Source organism: Chinchilla lanigera, unplaced genomic scaffold (genome assembly GCF_000276665.1).
Source record: "Chinchilla lanigera isolate Chin_1 unplaced genomic scaffold, ChiLan1.0 scaffold00004, whole genome shotgun sequence".
Classification (NCBI taxonomy): domain Eukaryota; kingdom Metazoa; phylum Chordata; class Mammalia; order Rodentia; family Chinchillidae; genus Chinchilla; species Chinchilla lanigera.
Window position 1 is genome coordinate 12,340,526 of NW_004955405.1, and position 21,416 is coordinate 12,361,941.

Below are 21,416 nucleotides of genomic sequence, written 5' to 3' on the forward strand. Positions count from 1 at the left end.
TGAGAGAGATATGAGGACATTTGGTTTTAGATATATTAAGTTGGAGAGACGTTTTAATGTATCCAAGTGGAGATATAAAGTGGGCAATTGGATTAATGAAGTTAGAAATCTGGAGTTACTGGCTATATCATTGATGTCTAAATGGCATTTACAACCATATTGTCAGGTAACTGAGTGCAGAGAGAGACGTGAAGAGGTACATGGGCTGAAATCTGGAAGCTTCCAATATTAATAAGTGACTGAGGTGAGGATAAGAAGGAATTGGCCGAGAGATTAGGAAGGAATGGTCAGTGTGATTGAAGGGGAAGTCAGTGGAGCCAAGTGAAGAAAATGTTCTAGAGGAAGCTCAGCTGTGCAAATGGTGTCAGTAGGTTAAGGAGGGTGAGTGTCCAGCTGTCTGTTGTTTTTGGCATTGGAGATCCTTACTGATCTTGCTGACACCAGGTGATACTGAGTAATGCGGCAGTAAGGTTAAGAGAGACTGTGGAAATGGAGGGGCAAATAGCAAATGCCCTACTTACACTTACTGTCTGAAGTTGTAAGTGCTCCCTTTCATTGTTTTTAGGGTGGATGTTAACTTACGTGTTCAGCCGAATTATATAAAAGTGCTTTCAAAGAGCATGACTGGAAACTATAGCTAGAAGAACTGTGGTCAAGAAAGATTTACTTTAAAATACAGGAAACAATACAGTGTGTCTCTTTGCCAATGAGACTAATCCAGCATGGATGAATAACTGGTGATGTGGGAAGTAAAGGGAGAGTTTTATGAATGATATCGTTGGAAAGGCAACAGGGATTAGAATGTAGCAGGCTTAGCAATGTATATTCTTTGCAATGAGTGGGAAGGCAGAGTGCACCGTTATATTTTTCAGATTGTGTTTTTGTTGTTGATTTATTTGTTTGTTTTCCACATATTGTGAACCTCTTAAGAGCAGTAAGTATAAATGTCTTGTTCGTTTTGTAGTAGGAATTTTATTGTTCTATTCCTATTCCCTGGTACAATGCCTGGCACATAGCAGGCATGCAATGAAGTGTTTGAATGAGCAAATGAAGTCACTGTACTAAGCATGTGTATGCTTCATCTTTTTATTCAAATTGGAATAACTCCATCAAATCTCGACAACCAGATTGATATAATCATGTTTCTCTTGTCTGGGCCTACAGGATGTTTGACTAACTGATAGAGGTGACTCATGGGAATGACTGTGCTTCCACTTCAACCAGCGATATTTCCCGAGTGCAAAGTTGGTGACCCTTGCAGGCTCATTTGCTGTAGTCTTCACTATAGTTTTAACGTGAAGTGACTCATTCTTCACCTGGAACTTTTTGAAAAGAATTCATTTTTTCTCAACATTCATGTACCATTTGTATTTGACCCTTCAGATGTGTGTCATCACCTGTTGCCTCCATTTAATCTACCAAGTGAAAGAGAAGCTCTGTGAGCATGATAATTATACTGTTCTGTCTTTTCCTTTATTTTATTTTGTTTTGTTTTTGTTTCAATAACACTTAGTTCATACTTTGGTGAGAAAACACATCTTCTTCGTGTGATAAGTTAGAAATTCTTAGCCCTGGTCCTGGTACAAAGCAAGTGCCAGGTAAATGTATGTTGAATGACTGATACACATGTGGATGAATCCTGTGTCTGGTGGATGCTGTCAGTGTACACACTCGATCCCCTGCACGGCCTCGTCTACCCACTTCCTTCTTTGCTCGTGTCTAAAGGCTCATAACAGACACTTTCTCCAAAGAACTTTTGTTGGACGATTTGTACCCATGTTACCCTCACACTTCAAATACCGGAAGCACTTGCATTTTTATGTCCCACCTTTCATAACCAGTAGCCAGTGATTGAGATGCTAGAGTATGGAGGCCTAGTTCTCTTGCCTCATTCACACTCTTGTGCTCCCTGTGGATCAGGCTGAGTGCAGACTTCACCAGAAAGTGCACCCTGGCTTGGCTTAGTGTCCTCCCTTATCCTGCTTCTCCCACTCCCTTGTTAGCTTCTCCTGAAAGCACTTCCTTATTAGGTCATTTGTAGTCTCAAATGCTCTTTGAGAACTCTAGGGTGTTTCATGTTTGCAAGAACAGTTGCTTTCAAAGGCGGGCAACCTTAACCACGCATTGCTATTGCAGATCCTCTCTCCACTGTCAGCCAAAAACCTTGGTGACTGCAAACTATCTTGGCATTTGATTTAGTTGTTGGAAGAGAATTAGCTTCGTAATTTGTTAAATTATTATTGAATATAGTACATACCTTATTAGGATATAAGTCTTTCTTTTTTTATTTTAAAGAGAGTAATAAAAAAAGAACAATAGCAGCATACCAACATCACAGATGTAAACAAAATAAAGCAAGCACATTAAAGTGATACAGAGTTTCAAAACAAAATGACAGGAATTAACAGTGGTGATCATATTACATATTGTTATCTTCAATTGCATTGCTCAGATTATCAGATATGGAAGATTGTTCAAACCATTAAAGAGAATTAAATAAAACATTAGCGACAATACAGATCTCCACCAGACAAGATGGTAGGAATTCACCAGTGGCTGTTCCATTGCATATTGTTGTCTTCAAATCAGTTGCTCAAATTACCATATATTACCATGCTTATGCATGCAAAATTGGTCAGAATATAAAAGAATTTAAACATTAACTATTCCTTTCAATATACCATCAGATATCAGCAGTACAGTTAAGGATACTGGTCTTTCTAACAAAGTCAGAAGTTATTTTTCCTTGCCCAGCTATCATTTTGATTATACTTATTTTAGTTTTCTTTCTTTAAACAAGAATAATAGTTAATAGTATAATCAATTTTTATGTTATCATTGAGTACAACTTTTGTTTGTTTTCTTCTGAATATAAATACCCATTTTGGTTTACTGAGTAAACTATTTTATTTTCCTGGTGACTTGAAAGTGACACAAACTCCCTTATCTGGAAAATGGGATTGGGAATAATGTACTTTAGAACTGAAAAGCACATCAGCAACCAGATGGTGGCCAACACCTTCATTTCATAAATGAGAACTTTTGGGACCCAAAGAGCTTAAGTAACTTGTTTAATATCCCTCAGCTTGGCTGGTGGCAGAGTAGGACTAGAATCCAACCCTCAAGCTGCCGCGCTCTCTACTGCTCTGCAAAATGCGTACATCTTATTCAAAGAATTGATATGAGGATTAGGGACCACATCTGTGAAAAATAGATTCAGCCTTTGGAAGGAAAGATGCTGATAGCTTTATGAAAGCTTTATGAAAACTAATCTTATTTTAACCTTTTCCACACAATTGTTAGGTTTGTTCAGCTATATGTTTTTTTGCTTCAGGCTTTCTTTTGGCCAAGGACTAGATAATTTATGATGCTTGCTTTCAAAATCAATGTTAAGTATCCAGATTGCATTGGAAATATGAATGATTTCAGCTGGGTTTGAAGGCAGGAACAGTTGCAGACAGCTTTCCAGAATGGTGATTGCTTATGTACATGAAAAGTTTTCTATTCCTATTTGTGCATTGAAACTAAGGACAGTTGATTCCCCAAATCAGAAGGAAGCATAAGTTGTATATTTTTTCCCAGTCTGGTACTATTTCCAAACCTTGACACAGTGTGCCTTTAACAAACCATGAGTTTTCTCTTGCATGGAGCCACCCTTGTATCTCCTTTCAGCATGGTCAGGGACCCATTATACTAATCCAGCGCACCTGCATATCTCTAACAAGCACATGTCGGTGATAACTTTGAATATTTATTTGATTCAAGGTGTGTAAATCTTCTCTGCGTTGTCTTGTAAAGTGAGGAAATTGTGACTTGCTGAATTTAATTGCATCAATTGTTTAATTTAGTTCTTTTAGCCACAGTATGTTTTGATATGTGAGCAAAAATCCTATTTAATTTTGGTAGCTCTGGTATCCAAAGCGATTTGTATAGATTCATATTTTTCAGGGAAGATAAAACTTGAGTATCAACAGGCTAAAGTTTCCTTTATGTATATTTTTAATTAGGTACGGTTATATGCAAGACCTGATGCGATCAGAAGAGGATCTGGGGACTATGCTCTTCATATTACAAAGAGATTAATAGAATTTTATGAAGACTACTTTAAAGTGCCCTATTCCTTGCCAAAACTAGGTAAGAGTTTTCTTGGTTATTTTATTGGAAGAGCTCCTTGAAGGTGAAATTTCTTCTTCGTACTTGAGACACCCAGAAGCATGAAAATTCAAAGGTTTATATTTTTAGCAGTGGTGAACCTGAGAAATAATTTCTTTCGAAGGGTGAAATAAAATTTAGTGTTTCTGTAATCTTGCCATCCAGTACTTGTGGGAATTAAGGAAGGCATTGTGTAAGCTTAGGATTCTAAAAGATATCCCAGGTAGCTATACTTTGTTGAATATGTCCTATGGAGGGGTCCTTGCCAACATATCTACCTTATGTAGCTGCAGTCAGAACATTTTCTACATAAGAAGTTGAGACATGAGATTTTCTCTTCATTTAGACAATCAGTAAGTGAAGGACTGGGATTTCAAATTTGGTTTTGATGATTCCCAGAATTATTTAGTATTTTACATGGAGAAGTCCCTCATGCATGGGTAGTTTATTTTTCCAAATTCTCAGATGTGAAATCTTAATGAATTATTTGCTCCTTAGATTATTTTTGTTTTTTATTCCCAGTACCGAAAAAATACTATTTTTGTTCATTAGTATCAGTAGTACACAGTTACAATAAGGAGAATAAAAAGAAGAGGGAAGAGAAGCAGTGGTACTGCAGATTACGTGCTCCGTGAGTGTTCTTATCTCTTCCTGCTACAAAAGGAATGTATTTGATAGTGTTTGGCCAAATGAAGAAATGAATCAATTTGTTATCCTAATTTGAACAAAGTTTCTGCTTTTACCAGGGAGAGCTCTATGACAGTAGAAAAGGTATGCATATGAATTAGAAATTTTGAAGTTACATTTCCTTCTCAGAGAACCAGTTGTGGGATATTATATTCCAATAATTCTTTCATTCCCCTCTTTTCCTGCCCATCCCTTTTCTTCCCAAGAGCATTTTTGATCAGACCCACCTAAAAGGTATTTTTCATTAATAAGAATAAAGTGTTTATTTGATTGAAAGTGTAGGTTTGAACCACAGGTTCTCCTCCCTGGAGAACAGCCTATTTCATTAAAGCGCCTACCTGCTGTGTAGCTTTATTGGTCTTACAATGAGTGGTTCATTCAGAAAGTAGATGGAATCACTGATATTGCACAATTTTTATGAGTTATATTACAAAATGCTAAGGTGTCTTTGAAATACTTGTTCTGAGAATCAACAGGAAAAATTTTATTTCAAATAGGATCTGTGCTTTGCTTTGTTCTGTCCCTTCTCTTTTTTCCCTTCCGCATTTACCTCCTTGGTAGAATCTGTTACACTGAAACTTCCCTGGTAGTCACCCAGGGTGGAAAGGAATACCTGACCTCATTTGCATTGGAGGTGACACTGTTACTCACTCCAGGTAAAACTGGCTGGGAACTTCCCAGCTTGACCCTCATGTAAAATTCACAAGTGCTTATGTTCTAAGGTCAGCAAGAGAAATAAAATGTGGGTCTTTCTCTGTCCCCTTCAGACCAGTAATTAGCAGAAGAACTCAATGTATAACTTCGGGGGGGTTCCGTGTAACTGTCAGGTGACAGCAGGAAGCATTTATGTTCTTCTGTTTCACTCACAATTGAATCATGCATGCTCTCATCTATAGAAAAGAGCTTTGTTCACTGTTACTATTACTTGTTAAGCTACCTTACGGTGTATATAATTGAATGATTTGACTTACCTCAGCATATTTCTTTTTATAAATCTAAGGGAGTTGCCACAGCCAATTGTGCTTTGTAAAATTCCTCTTAAAGTTCTCCTTATTTTATACATCTACAACTACCTAGATTTATATGATAATGAGTTTGTACATATGCTTTCAAATACCCTCTACATAACGACCCTCAAGCACAGAAGCATTTTGACAATTCTTACTTTTCATTGCACATTGGGAATTATATTTTAATATTATGTGTATAGAAATTCAGTCTTTAGTAATGATGCCTATAGATGTATCCTAGGTATTAGCTGAGGCTGCCTCTAGATTATCTAAGATGCTTTCAATGACCTGGTATACCCTCTTGCATTTCATAATTTATCCTATAAACATTTATTGAGTGCCTGTCATAGGCATTTTTTAATATGATGCAGATACAACAGTGAATAAAATAGGTAAAAATCTGCCTGGGACTTACTTCCTCCTATTCAGTGGAGACAAGCATTTCAGAACATGTATAATTTATTGGATGGAAACAGGCACCATTAAAAATAAAGCTAAAACAGAATGATGGTATGTGGGGCAGGTGGGAAAATAGCTGAGATTTTAAATGGTCGGTCATAGAAAGCTTCCTACGGAAGTCTTCTGAGCACTGAACTCAAGGGAATGAAGGAGGTAAGTTCCGTAGCTATCATGGGACAGGGATATAGGCAGGGGAAGCAAAGTACTTAGGTTTTGAACTGTGAGTGAACAATGGGGTGAGAAGTTGGTGCCACCATACAGATGTGATGGGTGGATGGCAACCATGCAGAGCCAGCAGGCAGTGGTCAACATGTAGGAATTTTCTTCTCTTTTTTTTAAGCCCCAGTTTTTATTTATTTTAAAATTAAGTACATTGGTACATTTTAGATATATGTCATGTTCACATTCATCATAGGGAGTTTGTACTGTATGTAATATATCTTGAGTCTTTTTTCTGAAAGTCCATCCCCTCCTGGTCTAGTTTGATCGGAGGCATTATATAATCAATCTGACTTATGCTGTGAAGGTCATTCTTATGGCTATGTTGAGAATATACTGCAAGGCAATGGTCCTGGGTGGGGAATTTTATCCCTCATGAGTCATTGGTATGTCTGGAGACAGTTTCGTGTATCATAATTCGGGGTGGTAAAGTAAGGGTGTATGCTACTGGCATTGTTGAGCACAGGCTGGGGAACTGCTAAAGTGTACTGCACAGGGTAGGCTGTCATAGTAAAGAGTGACTATTAATCCAAACTGTCAGTAACGCCCAGGTTGAGAGACATGATGTAGGGGAAAGAGTGCAGGGGCATGAACACTGGGAAAAGCTATGGCAAACTTCAGGTGAAATATGGTGGCTGCTACTTGAACCAGGATATCAACAATGAAGTAGTTAGAAGTAATCCAAGGCTGGATACATATGGAAAGTGGATCCTATAGAAGTTGCTAATGAATAGGATATCTGATGTAAGTGAAAGACAGGCATCAAGGGCCTTATCCAGTTTTCAGTTTGAGAACTAGAAGGATGGAGTTGACACTTCTTAAGACAGAAAGGTTATAGAAGGTGATAATCAGTGAGATTGGCGTATCTGTCGAGCATTTAAGTAGCAACATGAGTTCTGTATGAAATTCAAGTTTGAACTTCTTTATTTTATAAATATGGAGTTTGAAGAGAAATCTAGCTATGAGTATAAGTTTGGTAGCATGTTAATACTTTTAAAACTGTCAGGCTGGTGGAATCACTTAGATAGTAAGAGTAGATGAAGAGAGAAAAGGAATGATGAGGTACCGATCCAGTGTTTAAAAGTTAAAAATATCGGGGTCCAGTAAAGACTACTGAGAAGAAGCAGTTAGTTAAGGCACTAAGGCTTGGGGTATCTTGGGTATTTGGTCAAGAAAGCATTAAAAAGAGCAATTGATAAACGGTGGTAGTCAAGTTAAATGAGGACTAAGAATTAACTCAGCATTGCTGGTAACAGTATGGAGGTCATTAATGATGTTGACATGTGTGTTCAAGGCCAGTGAGGAGGGACAGGGCAGGGAGAGAAGGAGACAAACAATGACCAAAGCCAGTGAGCAGGGACCGCAGACTGATATTTCTGACAGCGCCCAGCAGGGGGGCGTTCTGAGCATAGGAGGAGAGGGAGGCAGGCACATCGGGATCCAGTAGGGCTCACCTCTGGGAAGGAGCTACTTCTGCTGAAGCGACAACGTCCTTATCTCAAAGTTTGTCCCTGTCCCAAACATATGCTGAAGGTATGGGATTTGCTTTTCTTTAATTTGTATTAGAAAATTACAATTGGAAATAAATAAACAAAATATAGGAAGATTCTTCAGCAGTTCACTTTACCAAAGCTTTGGAAGGTATGTGGGTCTATGTGAATATTGGAATGCTACACTGCAAAATGAAGTAAAATCCTTACAATTTAACGTTGGGTCCTCCTTTTCTGAAAGGTCCTTTTGCTCTGTGCCTGAACTCTGCAATGTCTTTCCTCTCTTCCCCTCTGAAGTTCTTCACATTCCTGAAGCTAAGCATTTTAACTTTTCTCTATTTAGCCTTATCTCATGCTAATGCTTCTCTAAGGACTTACATTTCCACCCCAAGTAGGAGAGTTCCCAAAGAGGAATTCCATTGCTTGCTGCTAGGATAATAATTTATTTTCCTCATTACGTATAGACATTTCTTTGTTGTTAATCCAACATAAACAACCAGGGTACCGTTTGTGAAGATTTGATTTAAAATGTCTAAATTAGTCAGCCAAAGCAGTATTTGTAGGAGGTTTACAGAGATTTGCTATTTTTGGTGTTAAATTGTTTGAGTCTATGACAGAGTATGGTCTAATAGAGTCAGCCTTTCTATGTCTGTGTAATATTTTCATGAACACCATTAAAGGTGTGCAGAGTTACTTTACAATAAAGTTGTAGACATATAAAGAATTAAATTACCTTCCTCTTATCTTTCAAAAATATTGACAACAATAATGACAAGTGTGTTTGTGCTTACAAAATGTCAATTACTCTGAAGAGCTTTGTACATTATAACCTGTTTAATATTTGTCACAGCCCTCTGAGGTAGTAAGTGTTATTTTTTAATTTTTCCAGACAAGACATTTAACCACTGAGTGATAAGTAATATGCATAGCTCACAGTGTAGGAGTTAGTGGATTTAGAAGTCAAACTCAGGCTGGCTGTATCCAGAATCTTGGGATTCTACTGCAACAGAGTCCAGAAATGTCGAGAATCTAGAGATTAAAATATGAGTCATCTTAATAAACTAAATAATCTCAATATTAGAGGAACAAGGTAATAGCTAGTTTTGTTAATATCTTGCAGTTCCTAAAATAATATATTTGTAGAAAATTTGAAAACTTAAAAAACATGAAGAGGCACATAGCTCATAACTCAGAATTTTATCAACCAGAAGATACATCCAGCTATTGCAAATGTGCTGTCATTATGGATATTTTATAGTTAATTGGGTGGCAGATAAAATGATAAAATATTTTGTTACTCTATTTAGATTTCAATTAATTATCACAGATAGTTTTCAGTTTCCTTTTGCTGCTACTCTGTAATTTGTAAATCAATGTTTTGTGAAAGAGTGTGCTTGATTGCTTCTCTTCAAAACATCTTGCTTTTCCAGAGCTTTTATGAAAAATGCATCACCTACCTGGCACCAGTGCTATGACTGAGGAGGGAATACAGGTGTTCTGTAATAAGAATTTCTGCCCTCAAGGAGATTGTGGTTTTGTTAGAAAAATACAATATTTACAGGAATGAATGGATTAGAGACTCACATAATCTAGAATATAATCAAGTACTAAATTTTGTTGGGTAAATATTTAATACAATGTTATATGAAGAGTGTAGGACAATTGTGCAGTGCTATAGGCATGAAATATGCATGAAAACATACCTTCCCTTCACTGGAGTCCTCACAACACAGACAAGAGTTTAAATGTTAAGTGGAGAAGAAAGAGGGCATTCTGAGACTTGTGTAGCATAGAGAGCCCATGCATACTGTGTTTCATTTATCATGCTGGTGGATCTAACATTTTTCTAATGCAATATACAGAAAGTTATAGGATACATTGTCCTGTTGGAGTTCATGAATAAGAGAAGTTACCTTGATTGATTAGCATGTAAGGTATCATAAGACACATCCATGTTGTACTGTAATTGTGATGATGATGATAACCATGGTGATGACCAATAGCATTGATGCAGTGGTGGTGAGGACTCGCTCCTTGCAAGTAGCAAAGCCTCTTGCAAAGCATCACGTACTATACTTGAATATTCTAAATGTAACACACACACACATATATATATATATATAAAGATATTTGGAATAAATAATAATTCTGCATTGTTACATTTTCATAAAGTATTTGTATTAGTGCTAAACATTTCATCTCCTTATTTTTTAAAAAATAAATGGATGTATTTGTTGTTTTTTTATTTCAACAAATTGAAAATTTTAAATATAGTTTTATTTCATATTGATTATACATCTTAATATACAAAGTTGAATTATTTGAGATCTATATCAATGTTTTTTAAAGCATCACTTTTCTGGCCTTACATATGATTAAGGAAATACTGAATATGTTGTATATGTTCTGTCAATGACTTGAACTAATACTCCTTTTTAAAATAAAATCCTTGGCTGTTTGTTACATAGTTTGATCTAATTATGTATAATGTGATTTCACTCCCAATGTCCTTCTTTCAAAACTCCTCAAAATATTTGCTTTGACACTTGTTAAATTGTGGGGTTTTTCTGTGAAAATTGACTTACAGGTCTTTCTTTGGGTTAATCAGGCTAATGCCTTCTCTGGGAATTAGGTACAACACTACTTTGCTTTCTGGTTTACAGAGTATTGTACAGAAATAATTTTGTTCCAGTGACTATCCTTTCCTTTTAGAATCAGATATAGTCTCTCCCTAGTATACAGTGGTAATTTACTCGTGAAAAATTCTTTATCTGGTGGTTTTCTAATAAACCAAAGATTAGCTATTTCTTTTTCAGTAGGAAATATTGTATGTCTTCCTAACCTCACTCTGACAACCATTTGTGCTAAAATAACACCAAATCCTATTAAAATAGACTTAGTTATTTCAATATTTAACAATTATTTTAACAAAGGACTTCATTCCTTCATTAATTATTCTATAATAGGGTCATTTAACTGCTCTTGTTAAGCTATTTTGTAGCTATTACATGCTGTACACTTCTAAGACTACACTAACAAACAAAACATATATATGATGCTCACTGTTTATGATATTTAACCACTCATGCAAGAAAGAAATAAACAGGACAGTAAAGATGAAAGAAATCAATGAAGGCAATGCATTTTAGTGGGAATGATACATGAGATTATTAGTGCTATAAACCAGCAAACCACGGGTTCACTGGGTGGAGAATTTAATGCAACAGAAGCCAACTGCAGGACTGAATTAACTAATTAATTCAAACCAGCATTTATTGACTAGTTGCTGTGTACATTGTACTCAGCTGTGATAGGAAGTGGCCTCTTCCTCCAGAGGCTTAACATCCAGCTGAAAAGAAGGTTGAAAAATTATTTTGCTAACTTGGCAGCACTGTTACACGCTCAGTTTGCTCACAGCCTTCCTGGTAGTTTTAAGAGTCTGAGATCTTCACAACTTTGGACTTGCCCCCCAGCAGATTTTCACTAATTCAGTCAGGGTTTTAACTTAATCAGGGCATAGTTCTCACAGGCCTTGTTTTACATATTCCAACAGAGGCATTTGGCTCTTATGATAAGAAATAACTATTTCCAGTGTTTCATATTGAGTCCTGGCATATGTCTTGCACCCTCAGCGCTGCTTCCTTTTGGATTACTCTGGATGAACTGGTGTTGACCCAGGGGTATTGCGCTGGTCACAGATACGCCGTTTACATACCTCATCCCGTATCACGTGCTGGACATCAGTTCAACAGCTTTCCGTTTTCTCTCATGAATCTTCGGTTCTCCTGGCTATATTTCATCTTTTCCTATCCATATGATAAATATGGTGCTGTTGCTCTCTACTTGAACACACACATACGCTCCTTCTGGCTACAGAACCAGTTTTCTCATTCCTTTTACAGCTAAACTGATTGAAAGGATTATCTCTGTGTGCTGAATCCAATTCCTCTCTCTCCCTCATCTCTTGAATGTACTGTACATGAGGGTTTTGCCCTCAACATTGTCCTAAAACATCACAATTTTAATATTGCCTCCACACTGTTAAACCTAATGCTGGATTGTCAGTATTTGGTAGCTCAGTCAGTAGCTTCTGCTACAATTGTTCTTCCCAATTTCTCTGTTTAGTATTTGTTTAATTTTTATTTTTTATTAGTGTATGCTAGCAGTACATAATGATCACCTTCCTCGTGGGGAGGAGGCTCATGTAAGTAACACACGTTAATTCTTTTTTCATCTCCTCCTTCTCCCCTCTATTCCTCCTCCCTTGAGGTGTTGTTTCCTTTCCTTTTTGCAATTTCTCAAAACACAATTTGTTTGTTTGTCTTTAAGGACAGCATATTTAATTTTTTTTCTCTTGCTAACTGGCTAATCCTTCTCACTCTTTCCCTCCCTTTAACCTCCATAGTTGCTTAATACTTGAGGACAACAGGTTTTACACCTCTTCTTTTTGGTACTTCCATTGACAGTGACCTCTTTTGGTGACCTTATTCAGTCTCATGGCTTTAAGAGCAATTTGCTGATTCTACTTTAAATTTACATCTCCAACTTTGTTCTTTCTCCTCAACTCTGTACTGGTACAATTTACCTCCATCTGAATTTGGATGCTGTAGGGAAAAAAACACTCAGCTGTTGTTTTTCCTATTCTCTCATGCAACATTCAACAGCACTTTTGTGATGCTAGAAAGTGTGGGAAATTCTCCCCACCAGCAAGCAATCATTTCTGCAGTGGACACCAGCTAAGCATCATATAATTTAATCCAATCTTCACATTCTCTGCCTTGGTGATAGTTTCAGATCCCACAGGTGACGGCTCCATCCCTGAGGTGGCCTCCTCCCTTCGGAAGCTGATTGCAGGTCTCAGGTTGCTTTTTCTATGCTTTTGTAAATAGAGGTTCCAACAACCAGCTTCTCAGAGTTTGGAAATTTGTTTGACCAGTGCTCAGAACTTAGGGAAATAGTTACATCTGCTGGTTTATTATCAATGAGACTACAAAGGATGCCGATAAAGAGATAAAAAGATGCATGAGAAGAGGTCTGGGAAAAGGGGTACAGAGCTTCTGTAGCCTTTCCTCAAGGAACCTCTGTGTTCAACTATAGGTTGTTATTGTTGCTATGATTCTTTAAGACAGGGTCTTACTATATATTTCGGGCTGGTCTTGAACTCACTATGTATCCCAAGCATGCCGGGAGCTTGTATCCATCCTCTCACCTCAGCTTCATGACTGCTGCCATACCCGCAGTGCTAACCTATCTTGAAGCTCTTTGAATTTGTCCTTTTTTTACTGAGACTCATTACATAAGTGTGTTTGAATTATGGAAATATGATTGGACCAAAAAAGTTTCTTCCAATACAAATTGAGTAGGTGAAGGAATCCAGTGAGGCATGTCTGTTTAAATTCATTTTGGCTTCTCTGTATGGCATTCCTTCCTCTAGAATATGGTGTTGGACCTTTCTGAAAGTTGGAGGTCTTCTGATCTATTGTCAGACAAAGTATGTCAGATAGAGAACTTGGCCAGCTCCAGGGCAAAATAGCGGGATGAGTTTAAGTTTTCTGTGACCTTCCTTGGAAAGGAGGAATTCTAGTTTCTATGGCCTGCTTTGAGGAATGAGTTATGAGCCAAGAACCACAGACAGCAACCAAAATATGTATATTATCATGTCACAGATGCCAGAGAGTACATCAAATTAACACACTGAAATTTGAGCGCCAGATCAAAAACGACTGTCTTGTTCTTTCCAGAGTCTTCCTCTTATTAGTAAAGGGTAACCTTGTCCTTTAAAAATTATTTAGATTAAAAACTATAGACTTACACTTGTTTTCTCTTATGACATGCATCCAAGTTGTCAATAAATCCCTGTGGACCCACATTCTTAATTAATCCAGAGTCTGATCACTTCACACCATTTTCCCTGCTGCTATTCTCATTCCAGCCAGCATGCTCTCTCCCTTGGGTTAAGAGTTCAACCTACTTGAAACTGGAACTTAAAGTGGTATGGAAACATTAGATATTTGAATGTACAGATAGTACCTGATTAATGGTGTTTCGATGTAAGATATTTAAGTGTACAATGGTGTGAAAGTTATATGCATCCAGTAGAAAACATCCTTGGGATTTTGACTTTTGATATTTTCCTGGGCTAGTGATATGCTATGTGATAAATGGGTGCAGCTCATGGTCAGATATGTGATTATGATGATAAACAACTCATACTTCACAGTATACCGAGGTGCTAAGCTATGTGTTTGGCAGGTTAGGTATATTAACTGCATTTTCAATGTATAATGTTTTAAACTTATTTTGGGGTATTTAGGATGGAACTCCACCGTTAAACTGAGGAACATTCATCTGAAGTTCTTGTAATTGATGTTCGATTGATCTGGCAGTGTTCTTTTTCTGGTCAAACATTCCATGGCTTTCCATTACTCATAGAATACAAACCAGAATTCTTTGTCGGACTGGAAAAGCCTGCATGATTTGGTCCCTGGTCAACTCTACCATCATCTCCAGCTTCTGCACTGCCCACTTCTGTTTCTCTTGTTCTGCCCACCTTGCCGTTTCTTCAGCCCGTATGACAAGCTCCAAGGTCCTTGTGAACCCCCGTCGTGTTCCCCCTTGCCTTTTCCTTCGCTTAGATCATGACTGAAATGTTGCCTTCTTCAGTGAGATATTCTCTGACCCCCCACTTAAACTTGTAGCCATGGTGATCACTTCTCATTTCCTGATTTATCTGTTTTATAACATTTTATTATCTCAGTCAGCATGTATTTTATTCACGCATTATTCATTTTATTACTTGAGCCCGTCTCTTCATCCCTATTTTCCCCAAATATAGAATCCATGAGAACAGATATTTTTGTCTGCATTTTCATTGCTCTGATTCTCTCTGAGTAGAACTGTGTCTGGGCCACAGTAGGCCCTCAAGAAATGCTTATGAGTAAGTAATTCCCCAAGTCCTTCCTGTTTTAGCAGTCTTTACCACATAGGAAAGGAGGTCAGAAAAGCAAAGTTCTGTCTCTACTTTGTAATACAATTTTTGACAGAATGGACGAAGGAGTAATAGTGATGTACCTTATAAATTGCAAAAGAGGCTTGTTTTTGGTAAATTCAAGTGGAAGGGATGAAAGATGACTTAGGAACTGCTTTCTCATTAGCATCCACATAAGGACTGACAATGGAAAGGGCCGACTTGGTTCCTGAAGACACTCACAGCCTTTGTTCATTATGACTGCATTCTAATGGTGAGGCTACAAAGAAGCTACGCTCTGTACCTGGCATGCTTTTGGAATCTGAAAACAAAATATTTGTCTACCACTTCTCTTTTGTTTTTTGAAATAAGGACAAAATTTATTCATGGCTTCCACATTTATCAAAAACCTACTATATCTTAGATATTGTTCTTCTAGGTACCAGAAAACAAGCAGGTAACAAGAGAAACAGCAGTCCACTCACTGCATATGTTATTTTTTTCATGGGGGCCAGACACACACCCACAAGCACACATATTCTAATAACTCTAGTTATAGTTAGGAAGTGACAATAATTATGGAGAAAATAAAGCAGAAACAAAGAAAATGTCAGAAGTGTTGATGAAGGGGAGGAGTTTGCCTTTTAAACAGGTCGGTGCTCAGGGGATGTCTTGCTGCAGTCCTAACACTGGAGTTAAAATCCAAAGGAGTGAGGTGATCCTAAGGGTGAGAACATCTGGCTTACTGGAAAAATAGGAAGGAGAGCAGTGCGCTTGGAGCACAGTGACTGAGGGTAGGTTGAGTGGAAGTCTTTGTGACACCTGTGCCAGGGGTGAAGGCACTTGTTGGCAAGCAATAGAAGGATAAGTGCCATCATTTTGAGCAGAGGCACAGTCATGCTCACTTTGGACTTGCCACAACAAAATATCACACACTGGAGGGGGTGTGAAACAGTAGAAACTTCTTTTATACTAGTTCTGGGGGCTGGAAGTTCAGGACCAGCTTGTCAGTATTGCCAGGTTCTGCTGAGAGCTGTCTTCCTAGCTTCTTAGAGATGGCGGCCTTCTTGTGGAGCTCACATAGTGAAGGGAACACAGGTTCTCTGGTGTCATCCCCTCCTCTTCCTCCTCTTCCTCCTCTTCCTCTTCTTCTTCATCCTTCTCTTTCTGTAACTTCTCCTGTGCTGGGAATTGACACCAAGGCTTCTCACATGCCAGGCAAGGACTCTATTGCTAAGGTATACTCCTAATTCCTTGATGTTTCTTCTAATAAAATGCTAATCTCATTATGTGACCCCTATCCTCATAACTTCATTTAAACCTAATTATCTCCCAAGGTACCATCTGTGAACACCATCATGATGCGATGAGAGCCTCAGTATAGGAATGAGGGAAGGAGACTATTCAGGCCATTGCAAGTGGGATCTGCTGATTCCAATTTTTAAGAGATCACATTGGCTGACTCATGTAGAATCGACTGTTGAGAGGATGGGAGAAAAGTCCAAGGCAGAGAAAAGATGCTGCATTAATTATGAAATACTGGTATATTGGCTCAGACTTGGAGCAGAGGAGGTGGACAGATTCAAGATATATTTCAAAGAACCAACAAAACGTGCTGCATCATTATGGGACTTCAAATGAAATTTTGATGTTGATTCCTCTCAACTATAATTTAGAAGATTAAAACAGGATTGAAAAACTGAGTTTTTTATGGCTTACTTTCTTGTGCAGCTGTAGTGAAATGAAGAAAGGTTTTTGATGTTTGTCTTGTTCTTGGTTATTTGAAATCAACATAGTAAGGTAAATAATTTGTATTTTCTAAACAGAGGAACTGTATTTAGAACAAAATAATGGTTGTAATAATCCTCTTTCTGATGTGAATTGCTTCCTTCACTGGCCATTGGTCAATCTGGAGTTAATTATAGCCAAGTAGCAATCCAAAGCCCTGGAGAAAGGGAGGAACATTTCATTAAAGTCTGGCTGGGGATTACTGCTGACAGAAGCACTGCCAATCAGGCAATTTTAAAAGAAAGGTGACTATTCCCATCATCTTTAGAGCTAAAATAGCTTATATGGAGATCAGAAGGTTTTTTTCAAATTAGCTTCATTTTAAGAAACAGGGACTGAGGGATAGTTATGTAAATTAGGGTTAAGTGTCTAATGGTTCATTAAAGCAAAATGCTCTATAAAGAGAAATAGTCAAAATACATTTTTCCTCTTTTCTTTTTCAGGATTATTGTGACTGTTCTTTATCCAGCTCAGAACATTGCAGATTTCCTCCACTGGAAATATATGTAGCAATTACATATTGATTAGAAATTAATTATAATTTCTAAGGGTTAGTGACTTTGTTCTTTATCATAATGACAGTATCATCACTTTACCTTTGACATTGAGGTCTTATGTTCTTATCAGACAGTGAAGGATGGAGGATAATAGTAGTAATTAAAAGAAGAAACCTTTCTGTGGAACTTGTGAAATGCCTGCTTTTTACTTTTTCTGATGTGAGAAGCAAAGGTGGGGCTATCACCTGAGGAAGGGCACTTACCTTCACCACATGTTTGTCTAGTAGGAGGTGGGTCTTCAGCACACTCTGTAAAGTTCAACTCAGGTAGACGCTGACATATTGGTATGAGAAAAAAATCTTAGAAAAAATTTCCAACTGGTATAAAAACAATGTGATCATTTTTGAAAATGAATTATTTTTCTAAAATCAACTATTTTTAACAATATTAAACTTATTACTTTATCCATGTTGACACCGGGGAGACCTAGGAGCTAGATTGAAACTTTGTGAGAGATTTCACATGGAAAATATACTCCTGGTCCACTTTTTAATCTTAAAATCTTTCATTACTGTCTTTGAGAATTTTGATGCCTCTGCTTATGTACTTTGAAATGTAAAACAGACTGCAGTGTAAAACGAACGTCAGCCTGTAAGGCAGGTTGCCATATACAAGCAGAGCAAATCCAATATGGTAGTTGTAAATGAAGCCTTCAGGGCACTTCTGAAGCTTTTTAAAGGGTAATTTTGAAAGAGAGGGTGAGTCCCAAATGCCATTTTTCAGTTGGAGGAATTTTAATGGTTTGTAACTTAGATTTATTCTTTATTGGCTTTATTTTTTTTTCTTACAGGTTCTGTCTTTATATGGGAAATAATTCATGAATGACCTAGAGTGTATCTGAAACCTTACAGAATAGGATCTTTTTTTAGCTTTTAAGTTTATTCCACAGACTGAAAAATATTCACTAAACTGTAAAATAATTGGTGATCTAGTAATGTTTAGGATCATTTAGTTTTTTAAATACATTGAGATATACCTTGTCAATTTTTATTAATATTAATAATGTTAGCTGGTAAGTGGTGTGAAACTTGATGAGTTAAACTTGTACAGTGGAAAAAGCCAACACTCCATGTCTGTAACAAAAAATTGGGTGTAATTCCTTACACTTAATGCAGGAGGCTGAATTATATTCCCCTTATATTTCAATGTTAGAGCTCCAACCCCAGGTATATTTGGAAATAGAAAATAATTAAGAGGTAGTTAAGGTTAAATGATGTCATTAGTGTGAAGTCCTAGTCTCACTCTCTGTCACTCTTACTCTGTGAAAACAAAAAGATGATTATCTACAAGCAAGGAAGAGATTCCTCACTATAGCTTGATTATGCTAGCTCATAACTTGGATTTTCAAACTCTAGGACTGTGAGATGATAGTTTGTTTAAGCTACCCAGTCTATGGTATTTTGTCACAGTACTCTGAACTAATACACTTTTGTTTAGGTTTGGGTCATTTTTCAATTCTGTTTGCTCAGGTTTGTGAGAGAGTTGCCAATGAGGATATAGATAAAAAGCGTATGGCCAGCACTTAAGTTATTCAGACTTTTCTAGCACAATTCCATTTCTCCCAAATTACTTTATTTAAGAAATATTATTGATTTCTCTTCTTGAACATCTGTCACTCTGTGTCTTCCCTCCTTCTCATCTGTGGTGAAAAAGTCTGTGATTAAACAGAATTTTAATCACATAAAGAAGCCTCCATAATCAACATCACAGTCATCCAGCTTTCTCTGTAAGGGACTAGATAAAAAGATACAAAATATTTTCAGCTTTGTGAACTATATCGTCATGGTTACAACACTCAGCTCTGACACAAGAACAAGAAAGCAGCCGTAGACAACATGTAAGTGAATGAAGTGGCTGCATTCCAGTAGGATTCTATTTACGAAAACAGATGACTGCCCAGATTTGGCCTATGGTCTGTAGTCCGCTGAACCCATAATTTATTTCCATAACATTCCATTGTTTAGTTCAACAATAAAAAGATTACAAATCCCTCAAAGGCCCTTATTATAGATTTATTTTTTTCTACATTTTTAGATATGTTTGAGAAACAAACTGTGTGGAAAATAACTAGTACAATTTGTTCTTCTTGAGGATATCTATTTGCTGATAAATATATGCAGAATATTGTATACATGTGCATCATATATCTTATTAATCATGTACACATTAGCATTTGTATTAATAAATAATTATATACCCTATTTAATCACTACTATTTATGAATATATCAGTCTGGTAATGATTGTATTATAGCATGATCTCTATGTTTGTGTACAAACTTATTTACATATCTCACTGCATACACTTTATATATTGCACATGCATTCCTAAATTATGTAGAACCACGATGACTTTTATTTCATGTAATTATTTCACATTCTGATCTGAAATGAATATTTAGAAACTTTAATATTTTCTCTGGGAATTAATACACCCACTTTTCTCTACAATATCTAATAATGCTGCAAATAAAGAAAGATATAGAAGAGTAATGGCTAATCACAGAGACATTTGAATCGGGCAACTAGTTTTAAGTTTCACATATGTATCTAATAATAATAGACATTATTTTATTTACATGGTGCTTTTTCACCATGTGCCGAGCTCACCAAGGCTTGATTCATAACTGGGGCCCCAGGTCAGTGGCCCTTACACTGTGACAGAGTTCTTCCTGCGCAGTACAGCGTGGAGAGGGAGGGACGGGAAGGGTAGTGTGTGAGCAAACAGTCAGTCTCAGGGCGACACAGAACATGTTTCAGAATCTGACACATTTTTAAACCTAGCAAACAGTATAATTGAAGATCTGTTTCCACAGTGTCAGATTTTGTGTATCTATTGTCAAACATATCTGTCACTGAGACACGAGATGAAGAAAACCACAAATAGATGATCACAAGAAAGAAAATATACTGATCCTCATTCTTGGCTGACGGTTGATTTATGTTGATTGATGTAATGGTGTGTTAGAGTTGATTTTTTGGTACTGATTCTACAGCGTGAATCTTAAGGTGCTGAACTCTGCTGTGAAGTATGTCACAAGTACCACAAAGATAATGCTATAATTTCATGAAAATATTAAAGCTAGCTGTTAGTCTTTATTTCTTCAAAAATATTGGAGTGATGGTTATTTATCTCTGTATCTTCCATGCCCTTGCTTTCTGTCTTGCTTTGTTGGGAGAAAATGAATGAAACTGAATTACAATTAGTAAATATATTATAATCACGGAGATGTAGCCCATGTGAATATGCTTACGTTAAGTTGCTCATTGGGTACACTGAGGTTGGGAGAAATTTAAGAAATACAGTTTAAAGATAAGCAATGACATTTACTTGGAGATCTTAAAATAAACTATTACCAATCTTTCTTTATTAAGCTTAACTTAAATTTGATAGTAGTCACAGGCTCATAAATGAGGCAAGACAAAATTTTCTGAGCTCTTAAATTCTAAACATAGAGTAAACTGATGAATAGTCCAGGTAACAGATCTTGAAGATGTCACCTTCAGCAGGATTTAAGGAACATACAGAGAATAGCCAGGTCTCTTGGTGTGACTTATAATCCTTTCACCTCCTAACACCAAACAAACTGCCTAAGATCAGCATAAAGAAGAAAGCTGTATTTACTAATCTTTACTTGGGAGAGGATCAGTCCTGTTTAAACCCATCAGCATTATAGTCCCAAGTATCCCAGGCCACCACCCACCAAATTGAGACTTGTCTGCATATATATATATATACATATATGTAAAAATTCACTTCTGTTCCACATGCTTATTGCATACTCTGTAGAACTCTCTATGTGTCATTAGCAAATTCCCTTGTGTCCTTACCTTCCTTCCTGAATGTTTTGTTTATCTTTTAACTCCAACAGAAAATTGGCCATCTCTTGAGGACACCTCTTTCCTTATCACTGCCTCAAGTTGGGGGCAGATTTCTTTCACACCTCACCATATGCAAGCCTGCAGCTGGAGTGGGTATCCTCTGCATCATTTAGAGCTCTGTCCCGGTTAATGTTTTTCTTCATCTCCTTCCCAAAAACCTTGGCTGTGTGAGTGGAGGCAGGTGAATTAAGCCTCTTGCTTCCTCA

General features: G+C 37.1%; 1 protein-coding gene across 1 annotated transcript in view; it reads left to right on the top strand.

Moving 5' to 3' along the window:
* Trhde (thyrotropin-releasing hormone degrading enzyme) overlaps window positions 1-21,416 on the top strand; it is a 395,306-nt gene that overhangs the window by 111,078 nt on the left and 262,812 nt on the right. Inside the window, exon 3 of the mRNA XM_005374325.2 lies at window positions 4,008-4,134. Coding sequence (XP_005374382.1) covers window positions 4,008-4,134 — 127 coding nt within the window. The remainder of the gene's footprint in view (window positions 1-4,007; window positions 4,135-21,416) is intronic.